General features: G+C 45.5%; 1 protein-coding gene across 1 annotated transcript; it reads right to left on the bottom strand.

The window, feature by feature from the left end:
* Positions 1–7,160: 7,160 nt before the first annotated feature.
* Positions 7,161–10,526, bottom strand: kcnk15 (potassium channel, subfamily K, member 15). The gene is made up of 2 exons (XM_035646368.2): positions 10,050–10,526; positions 7,161–9,557 (listed from the first exon to the last, which is right to left on the bottom strand). Exons 1-2 carry the CDS (start codon positions 10,333–10,335, stop codon positions 8,551–8,553), a joined length of 1,293 nt encoding a protein of 430 aa, XP_035502261.2. The 5' UTR covers positions 10,336–10,526; the 3' UTR covers positions 7,161–8,550.
* Positions 10,527–10,945: the final 419 nt, after the last annotated feature.

Genomic DNA, 10,945 nt, shown 5'->3' with positions numbered 1-10,945 from the left:
TTTAATATAATTTGATCTGATCTGATTTGATCTGATCTAATCTGACATCATATCTGGATGATGTGTGGATGATGCTTCTGAAGGTTTGATTTGATTTAAACACAAACACTGTGTGATAAAATCATAACTGTGTGAAGTTTAAGAACCTTTGTTATCATGATGACTGTAATAAATATGTATATATATATATATATATACATATTTATTACAGTATATATATATATATATATATATCAGACTTTGTGAATCTATCATAACCTCACCTGACATTCAAAGGTCATAATTCATTTTGTAAACAAACTTTGCTGTGGATCATTGGTAGGAAATTCTTATATATTATTTATTTAAAATATTTGTGCATGCATATATATTGTGTGTTGACACTGTTTGTGTTTGTCGATATGAAATAATCCAGTATAAAGACAGAAACTCCAGACTGAGCGTATGTGACACTTTACAGGAGTTTCTGTTTTTCTGCTCACTCAATAAATACAATACAATGTGCACACATTCATAAAGACAGTATATACAGTAGCTCACACTGCGATATATATATTATACTATATGCAGTGTGTGTGTGTATATACACTGTTTTCCCACTAAAGGCTGTGACACAGAGCAGAAAACCGTTTACCTGTGCAACACAAATGGCTCCTCTCTCTCTGTCTCTGGGGCGATGAAAGTCTATTTTTTTTTTTTTACGACCGCACTGTAAAAGAAACGTCTTTGTGACACACACACACACTTACACAAAGCGCATGCACACGCCACATACATACTGTACGTACACGGACACACACAAAGACACAAAGGCTTGACAGCCTCAGACTCACACATCTATTACCGATGTCCCAATAACAGCCTTGTACAGGCAGATAAAGGGCATTAGTGTAGGAGCCGTAAAAAACCTGTCACACCCTGGGTTGTGTGTCCGACAGTCAAAGTCTGAGTGTGTGTGTGGGGGGGGGGGGGGGGGGGGGGACGGACACACACGGGAGATAAGAGAATCGATGAAGGACAGAAAGTGAGAAGCGGGCGAGATTAGCCACATATAGTTCTGTGTGTACTCACTGGGATGCAAGCAGCAGGCTAATTGCTCAGAGACCAACAGAGCTGGAGGAGGAGCGTCGGCAGCTCTCATCGATCTGTGTGTGTGTGTGTGTGTGTGTGTGTGTGTTACATATGTGGCCCACAGGGACAGATGCAGTTGATAAGATACCCAGCAGATAAACTCTCAGTATTCTGATCCTTTACACAAGTAAGAGGAGCAATAAGTCCCTGCATTTAGACTCTGACTTAAAGGACACATTAGGACTTAAAGGAGACATATTATAACTTATTAAAGGAGACATATTATGACTTAAAGGAGACATATTACGACTTAAAGGGGACATGTTATGAGTTAAAGGAGACACGTTATGACTTAAAGAAATTATGACTTGAAGGACACATATTATGACTTAAAGGAGACATGTTATGACTTAAAGAAATTATGACTTGAAGGACACATAATATGACTTAAAGGAGACATATTACGACTTAAAGGAGACGTGTTATGACTTAAAGGAGACATGTTATGACTTAAAGAAATTATGACTTGAAGGACACATATTATGACTTAAAGGAGACATGTTATGACTTAAAGAAATTATGACTTGAAGGACACATATTATGACTTAAAGGAGACATATTACGACTTAAAGGAGACATATTACGACTTAAAGGAGACGTGTTATGACTTAAAGGAGACATGTTATGACTTAAAGAAATTATGACTTGAAGGACACATATTATGACTTAAAGGAGACATATTACAACTTAAAGGAGACGTGTTATGACTTAAAGGAGACATGTTATGACTTAAAGACATATTAGGACTTAAAGGAGACATGTTATGACTTAAAGAAATTATGACTTGAAGGACACATATTATGACTTAAAGGAGACATATTAGGACTTAAAGGAGACGTGTTATGACTTAAAGAAATTATGACTTGAAGGACACATATTATGACTTAAAGGAGACATATTACGACTTAAAGGAGACGTGTTATGACTTAAAGGAGACATGTTATGACTTAAAGACATATTAGGACTTAAAGGAGACATGTTATGACTTGAAGACATGTTATGACTTAACGGAGACGTATTAGGACTTGAAGGAGACATATTATGACTTGAAGGAGACATGTTATGACTTGAAGGAGACATGTTATGACTTGAAGGAGACATGTTATGACTTGAAGGAGACGTATTAGGACTTGAAGGAGACATGTTATGACTTGAAGGAGACATGTTATGACTTGAAGGAGACATATTATGACTTGAAGGAGACATATTGTGACTTCACTTTCCAATACCCAAACCCCAAAGTTGGATATGATGCGCTGGGTGTTGTCCATGTTCGGACTGAGGTCGGCTGTCCACCTTTTTTCACAGAAATATTCCATGTGTGAGATATGACAGACATGGAAATGTGCAAACAGTGGACCAATCAACAAGCTCCAATCTTATCAGCGACTGACATACAGCACCTCTTTTCAGCTGCAGGAGGAAGTTGTTGTAATGGAAAAAGCTCACGTTGGTACCAGCTGATTCTAAAGTCTGATCTTATGTTTAAAAAGTATTTAGTAACTAAAGTGTAAATATAAATACTGAGGAACGAAAATGTGCAATATTACCCTCTAAAAGTTCAGTTGTGTAGCACTCTAATAAATATATACTCGTGGATAGTAACTGCTCCTTTGCTAGAAAACGATTGAGATCAAAATTTCATATAGAATCAGCAATGGACTATTATCAGTTTGATTGATCGTATGTCAAAGGGAAGCAGAAATAGTTCATCTGTTAACCACTGAGCAGGAGACAACAAGAAAAAAACCAACATCATTTACGCTGCCACGCTGATCAATGAGCGTCGTCTGTGAACGATTCCACTCGTCGTCCTTAGATCCCTCTGTGATATGTTGCTCTGCAAAAATACATTTGATTTTATGTTTCATATCTTAACTCGCAGGTTAACACAGTGTGAGATTCACTGCACTCGAACATATAAGAAATTGAATTTATTATTATTTTTAAAAGAACAAAAATAAAAGGTTGCACAGAAAATTGATTCCCCTGCTGGCAGACACTGTTCATCAGAGAGAGAAAAAGTATATCAATATATAATAAGGAGAATTTAGCTCCGCAAATGAAAAAGTGCAGACATGAAAAGTGTCTCCAAACAAAAATCAGCATCTACTATTGTTCTCATTGTTTACACCCGTGACAAATGAAACAAAAGAAACGGATCGTGGCCTAACGTCCTATAAAATGTCCAGATCAAATTGGAATCATATTCATCATCATTGCCGATATAGTATTTTGTTCAAACCATCAACACACGAGTTGGCTACAATCGATCGGCCGCAGCATCAACACACGTGACTTTTCTTTTTTTTGACTCTGTCACAGAAAACAAACTGAAACTATATGAAACTATATGAATATTCACATCACATTACTGACGGTTGCGCACGAACCAGGCCACAGACACAAGAACAAAACGATCAGCTGCGACATTAAAAACCAGTCGTGTGTTTTATTCTTGTGACTCATCGAGTGTTTTTATAGACGAACTGACAGCGACGCCCAGTTTCATCAGATCCTTCAACAGATGGTTTTTTTTTATATTAAAGCTACAGTGTGTAAAATCTAGAAGACCTTTTTCACAGGGATTGAATATATTGTCCATAACTATGTGTTCATATGTGTAAAATCAACTCTGAATGAGTGTAATAGAGTAACATGAGGTGGACCCGACCTCCGTGTGAGTCTCCGTGTTTCTACGTCGCGTTGAACACGGTTGTTGAACCGAACGCTTCCAGAATACGTCACGTTCGCGTTGAATTTTCCGACGCTGCCGGAAACCGGAAATGGAATCAGCGGTGCGCCGCCATAGAGTGTCGCCTGTCGGTTGCTCGGTTTGTTGCTGTATGCAACTTTACCAGCAGATGGCGCCAGAAGAAAGTGCAAAAATGACACACCGGGGCTTTAAGAACAATTTGCAGCCTCCGAACAGAATCATTGACTCTCTCCGCAGACGACCGTCTCTCTGAAAATGATTCGAGCAGCAGATGTAGCACCTGACTTTGATCCGTGTCCTTGGGCTCAGGGCGAGAAAAGAATCCTCGCAAAGCCCTAAAAGTGTTTGGGCAGATGATAAAAAAACGTCTGCGTGAGATGAAGGGATTCTTCTGTCACCCGGGGAGTTTTCTCCCTTCGTTCATTTTCTACCCATCTACCAGAAATCTTCCATTTGGATACAGTGGGAAAATGCTGCGATGATACTGTACAAAAAGTAGAAAAAAAAGGATTATCGGCAGGATTACTCTCAGATTTTCAGCCTTTGGAACTCAAACCTCTGAACCCGGGACGTCGTGATGAGACGACCATCGAAGTTCGTCCTCGCGCAAAAGCGATTGGACACTCGTCTTCTTTTATCCTCCGTGTTATTAAAAGTCCGAGCATCTTCGCCGCGATCGATCGATGTCGTTCAAAAGCAAAGTCCTGCTCCTGTGCCAGACAGACATTGTTCGTACCACTCAGGCAGTTCATTTAATAACCGGCCTCCTGGAAAAATTAATACATCAATCGATGTGTTCGGTTCAAACCGTGTAGAATAATCTGTATTAGAAATGACAGCTACAAATGTTGATTTGACAGATATCGATTGTCTAATGAAATTATGGCAACAAGGGGCCGATCGATGAGGAGTCTGCGCATGATGCGAGCAGAAGAAGAAGAAGAAAGAAGTGCTGTCGGAGACTTCGTCCATAAACCTTGAGTTATATATTTAATATTCTCCTTTGAATTTTGGACCGATCGCCTCCATATTTTATTTGCTTTTAAGATGCATTTAATGCACTCGGATGAAATAAAGAGACAGGTTTATTCACCTCACCTCATAGAGCTTGACACAATAGTGTTGATGTCAGTGATTCTGCTCCTGGTATTAATCTGTAAGTGGATTAGACGTACTGTAATTCTATATGATGACACGTGTTGTAAGAGCACTTTGAGGCCACGGGGACCCAGGTTCAGACATTTATGGATTTGTAATTCTTATTTCAAATCAACCCGTCCACTGAGGGCGGGAGGCTGAAACCTGATTTCTGGGGGAAATCATCCCTGGATCCTGATGGTCCTTCTTATCGTTCTTTTCCTCTCTACTGTTCCTTGACCTCAGTGGAAAACGTCATGAGGTCAAGGAAGGAGGACTCATGGGTCTCAGAAAAAGAGAATCCGACTCCACTGTCACTGAACTACGTCGTCGCGCGACGGCGGATGTTGTTGATGCGTCTGTCGTGGTGAAACTACACATTTCAGAAGATGAACTACAAAAACCTCAGCGGCTCCGTCGGCATGTTTCAGTGTTTCACCACCGTGTGACATCACATGTTGTGATTCATATGTAACAGTAACTGACATGATGACGTCTCTTCTGGGTCGTATTCATACTCTTCTTCTTCTTCTTCTGCTTCAGTTTGAGTCGTTTACGTTCGTGCATGGCGCGTCACGTTAAATATCGCCGCCGCAATGCATTGTGGGCCGTCTATCTCTCCTTTCCTTTCGCACAGGAAGCTCTCGTGTACCCTGTGCTAAAGGAGACAGGAAAGGAAGCATTGAAGCACCTTCCCTTTACATTTAGAGAATCCAAACAGCTCTTATCATGGCTGCTGATGAAATACTTGCGGGTGACTTCAAGATTTAGGAATCTTCCTGAGCAAATTTGACAATTCGACCGCACCCCTGGATCTGGATCCGTCTCACCTGGTCCCAAGGTCGAGATCTGTCGTTGATGAAATGTTCAGGGGAATCCGTCCTTCACTCCTTGAGCAAACAAACTAACAAGCAGCGACACCGTGAGTCCAGTAGATCTCCAGCACATCGATCCTCTTCACCAGTTGAACGCGGGGTCGAGCAGCGGCTCGCGTGGACATCTGCTGCCACCTAGTGGTCAAATGTCTCCACACATCACCTGTGTCTGAGAGAGTCCGACCGACACACTGCACAGATCTGACCGGCTGCTCACAAGAACCACAGGCTTTGTTTTGTTTTTATGATGAGAACTTTGTGACGGTGGCGACGTAAAGATGATTTTTTTCCTCCCCCCCGAGCAGCCGGGAGCAGATGGCTTCTCATAACCAATCGCCCCTTTTTAGATTCTGTCGCCCCAAATCTCTTTCACATCTATATGGCCAGTAGAGGTACAGATGGCTGCTGGCGATGTGAGCTCAGGGACGTCTACTGTAAAGACTTCAGGGTTTCTGTTCCTCATCCAAACCGAGCAAAAGGGGTTTGTAAAAAAAAAAAAAGCAGAAGGAAGAAGTGTGCAGATGTCCAGACACGCGATGTCACTGATGCTGCTGTTCAATGTGTACTGCATCAAGAATACAGATATTTGTCTTCTGTTGGATGTTTATGGCCTATAATATGCCTATAATTGTATTATTTTACTACATTTCTCAATCAGTCAAAAACCCCAGAGTGTAAAACCTTTGTTAAGCCCAGGTCACAAATACACACAAATACACACACAAATACACACAAATACACACTAATACACACACATATACACACTATTACACACACGTATACACACGTATACACACTAATACACACACGTATACACACGTATACATACTCACATATGTGCATACACACATACTACTACATATAGTGGTTTAATCTGTAGTAATCACACGTTTTTAAATCAAATCTTTTCATACGTCCGTCGTCACAGGAGGTTCAGAGCGAATATGAAGATCAAAACTTTCCTCTGATTTAAGATGAAGTATAAATGTGTGAGAACGACACTTGAGTAAATTTACGCTTCGTTTCTTCCCAGTCGATATTGATTTGATGAGTTGCAGATCAAAACGTCGGTTTGACCTTTGGCTAAAAAAAAATAACCTTTTGACCTTTTGACCTTAAAAAATAACCATTGATCAATCCTTACCGGGTTTATTATGCTCTATAATTCAGGTGAAATTACTATAATTCCCGTTATAATCACCAATCTCTGGTTCCTTGTTTCCTCTGTACCATTCATCCCTGTATGGTGTAACACCGGCAGCAGGAAAAAAAAGGAAGGAACTCGAGATCAGGCCTTTTAGTTCTTTTAATCATTTTAATAAAACATAAAGGAGTTCAGGTTTATTAAAATAGAACAGCGGAAGACAACCGGTCACAAAAGCTCAACAACCTCCCACAAACGTTAGACCTCATAATAAAATCAAAACACGCGTCGTTTTCCTTTGGTTTAATGGAACAATACTGTTAAAAGAGACTCACATCGAAATCTGACTCCAAACCAAGTTCATACGAGGGGAATGAACCTGATCGGCTCCCGGGGGGCTGGAACATGTCGACGTTCCCGATGACTGTGCGGGAAGTTCGTCCATGACCTGCTACATATCGGTCGTGAGCTACATTCGCCAGATCCGGATCAGTCGTGAGCAACGAGCGTCGTCCTTTTTTTTTTTTTTAATAGCGCGCGAGAAAGAGTTCTTCTGTCCCCCGCGAGACGTTCAGTAAGAAAGAAAGGACGAAGCCACATCTCACGTGGTTCGTCAGAGTTCTCTGAGGCGTTTTATTTTAAAAAATTGTAAGTATAATGACAACCTTTATCGCTGTGACGTGAAAACAAAATCTGTTTTTTTTTGTCGAAAACCTTGACCGAACGGTTCATTATTAATAAGCACTATATCCAAAATACTTCGGTTAAAATTGTAGATCTAAAGAGCCCAAACTTTTACATCTGTACACATATATATATATAAATAAACATGGCATTATTAGCATAGTGTCCTATACATTAATTTCGGCGTAACAATGTTAATTATGCAGCAGTATTTGATACATAACAATATTGTATCGTAATTACACAAAGTCTGACATGGTCAAGCCTCCCTAAAGTCAATATGTGGAACCTTTGTGACTCAGTTTCTGTTCCCCTACATTACCCTTTTGGGGGGAGGCCCCGCCCACAAAAGGGCGTTTTTTTTTTACCGCGCTCCGTTTGCTCGTGCGCTCCAGCGGAAGACGTACGTGACGTTGTGTTCCGTGATCTATCATTTCTGTCGGTGCGTTGTAGAGTTTGTCCGTCTCCTTAAAGTTCAGTGAGACGCGCTCACATGTTTTCGGGGGGTTTTTATAGGCGAATATGGAGGATGTTTTAATTTTATTTTTTTCCCGTCCACTGTCAGAATAAACGGAATATGGCCTCCAGAGATTTCCCGTCTCTTCATTACACAAACGCAGGTGAACGCTATAGGTTCCAGCGGTGACAGCAGCATGCACTGCTCTGTGGCTCACATGCGGGAAAACAGCAGCATCACCAAAACACACAAGTCATCGGCGTGTAAAAGGAAACGTCGTCTCATCTGCGCTTTACTAATCAAAGGTCCGACAGCCACGACAGACCTGTGTCTTCTGACATGCAAAAAGAAAAAGAGAAAAGTACGGTTGTCTTTTAAAATGCTGCCCACCGTCAGCGGACACACTTCACACCGACTTCCTCCTGGAGCGGGGGAACTCGTGGAGGCTGTGCCCGGGCGAGAGCGTGCTGCCCGGGGAGGAGAGTCCCGTGTTGTCCCTGGAGCCCGGCGAGCAGCCCTGGATCCTGTAGGACACCGAGTTGGGATCGACAGAGTCGAGGTGGCAGCTCTTTGCCCCGCGGGACGCGAGGAGTCTGTCGCAGACGCCCAGGCGGTAGCACACGCAGGAGCAGAGCGAGCTGAGGCTCGACTCCGGCCTCCGTCGGCCCGCCTTGATCTGAAAACGCGGCCTGTGTCGGCAGGGGCTCCTCCGCGTCTCCTGGTCCTCCGTCGGGGAGGCGATGAGGTTGGTGCGGCTGGTCCCTTCCTCCATCGGCAGGTAGAGGGCGCTGTGGCTGCGGCTGCGCGCCACGTTGCCCCTGGTCCTCGCCGCGCGGCCGCCCCGGCTCTGCTCGTCCACAGCGTGGAGGCCCACGGCGCCGTCCAGAAGGCCTCGGTCCCTCTTCAGCGACGCCCTCTCCTGGGCGTCCCTCCTCTCGTCCTCGGTGTTCATGGTGAGGAAGCGGAGCACCACCAGGTTGAGGAAGGCGCCGATGACGGTCAGGCCCACCAGGATGTACATGAAGCTGAACGCCACGTAGGGCGTCTTCTCCTGCAGGTCCTCCGTCTTCTGCAGCGCCACAAAGTCCCCGAAGCCGATGGTGGTGAGCGTGATGAAGCAGTAGTAGTACGCGTGGAAGAAGCTCCATCCCTCAAAGTAGGAGAAGGCCACGGCGCCCACACACAGCGTGCCGATGCAGGACAGGAAGCCCACCAGCACCATGTTCTCCATGGACACCTCGGTGCGTCGGACGCCCGTGCACTGCTTCGCCTTGTGGAGGAGGTAGCGGACGAACGTGTTCATCCGCTCTCCCAGACTCTGGAACATGACCAGCGTGAGGGGAATCCCCAGGACGGCGTAGAACATGCAGAAGACCTTCCCTGCGTCGGTGCCTGGTGCCGCGTGTCCATAACCTGAGTGCAGGGATACGTACATTAGAACACTTGATGTACAGTGGACTCATAATAAACCTTTAATGTTGCATCCATCCATCGTCTACCGCTTCATCCATTTAAGGGTCGCGGGGGGGCCAATCCCAGCTGACATTGGGCGAGAGGCGGGGTTCACCCTGGACAGGTCGCCAGCCTATCACAGGGCCACATACAGAGACGGACAACTTAGGCCAATGTAGAGTCTCCAATCGACCTAACCCCATTCTGCATGTCTCTGGACTGTGGGAGGAAGACGGAGAACCCGGAGAGAACCCACGCACACACGGGGAGAACATGCAAACTGCACACAGAAAGGCCCTGGTTGGTTTGAAGCGGGACTCGAACCCAGAACCCTCTTGCTGCGAGGCGACAGCGCCGACCACTGTTGCAGTCACGGGAAAAGAATTGAGTGAAACTGAGTCCAACAGCAGGTGGAGGGGAAAAAACAAAGATGGATGCGCCACAGGAACTTACCAATGGTGGTGATGACCGTGATGGCAAAGTAGAAGGAGCCGGCGAATTTCCACTGCCTGCCGGCGCGGTGCGGCTCCGCCTGCAGCACCACCCGCTCGATCTCGCGGTAGTCGTCCTCGGAGAAGCGGTACTTCTTCTTCATCTCGCTGCGCTTCAGCTCCAGGACGCGTCGGCGGGAGCTCTCCGACTCCGACTCCAGCGCGTCGAACACCGCGGCGCCCACCAGCAGGTAGGAGAACATGCAGAGGATGAGCGACAGGGTCCGGACGTTCTGCTTCTTCATCATCCTCAGCTGGGGGGTGGGGGGATGGGGGGGGGGACAAGACCGGTGGCCCGGTTACAGGTGGTGGCACCGCTGCTCCTCCGCGGATGGACTCCTCATCGGTGATGCTGCAGCCTGTTGCTTGAAGTGGAGGCTGGTAGGAGGAGGAGGAGAGGATGAGGAGGAGGAGGAGGAGGAGGAGAGGAGAGGAGGAAGAGGAGGAGGAGAGAAGAGGAGGAGGAAGAGGAGGAGAGGAGGAGAGGAGAGGAGGATGAGGAGGAGGAGGAGAGGAGAGGAGGAAGAGGAGGAGGAAGAGGAGGAGAGAAGAGGAGAGGAGGAGGAGGAGGAGGAGGAGGAGAGAAGAGGAGGAGGAAGAGGAGGAGAGGAGGAGAGGAGAGGAGGATGAGGAGGAGGAGGAGAGGAGAAGGAGGAGGAGGAGAGGAGGAGGAGGAGGAGGAGAGGATGAGGAGGAGGAGGAGAGGAGGAGGAGGAGAGGATGAGGAGAAGGAGGAGGAGGAGGAGAGGAGAGGAGGAGGAAGAGGAGGAGGAGGAGGAGGAGAGGATGAGGAGGAGGAGGAGGAGGAGGAGAGGAGAGGAGGAGGAAGAGGAGGAGGAGGAGAGGATGAGGAGAGGA

Source organism: Scophthalmus maximus, chromosome 3 (assembly GCF_022379125.1).
Source record: "Scophthalmus maximus strain ysfricsl-2021 chromosome 3, ASM2237912v1, whole genome shotgun sequence".
Taxonomy (NCBI): domain Eukaryota; kingdom Metazoa; phylum Chordata; class Actinopteri; order Pleuronectiformes; family Scophthalmidae; genus Scophthalmus; species Scophthalmus maximus.
This window is presented reverse-complemented; position numbering and strand designations above follow the sequence as displayed.

Coding starts and splice junctions, on each gene's coding strand:
- kcnk15 (XM_035646368.2), bottom strand. CDS start 10,335: ATGATGAAGAAGCAGAACGTCCGGACCCTGTCGCTCATCCTCTGCATG. Junction 9,558..10,049: donor CACGGTCATCACCACCATTG/GTAAGTTCCTGT, acceptor CCCTGCACTCAG/GTTATGGACACGCGGCACCA.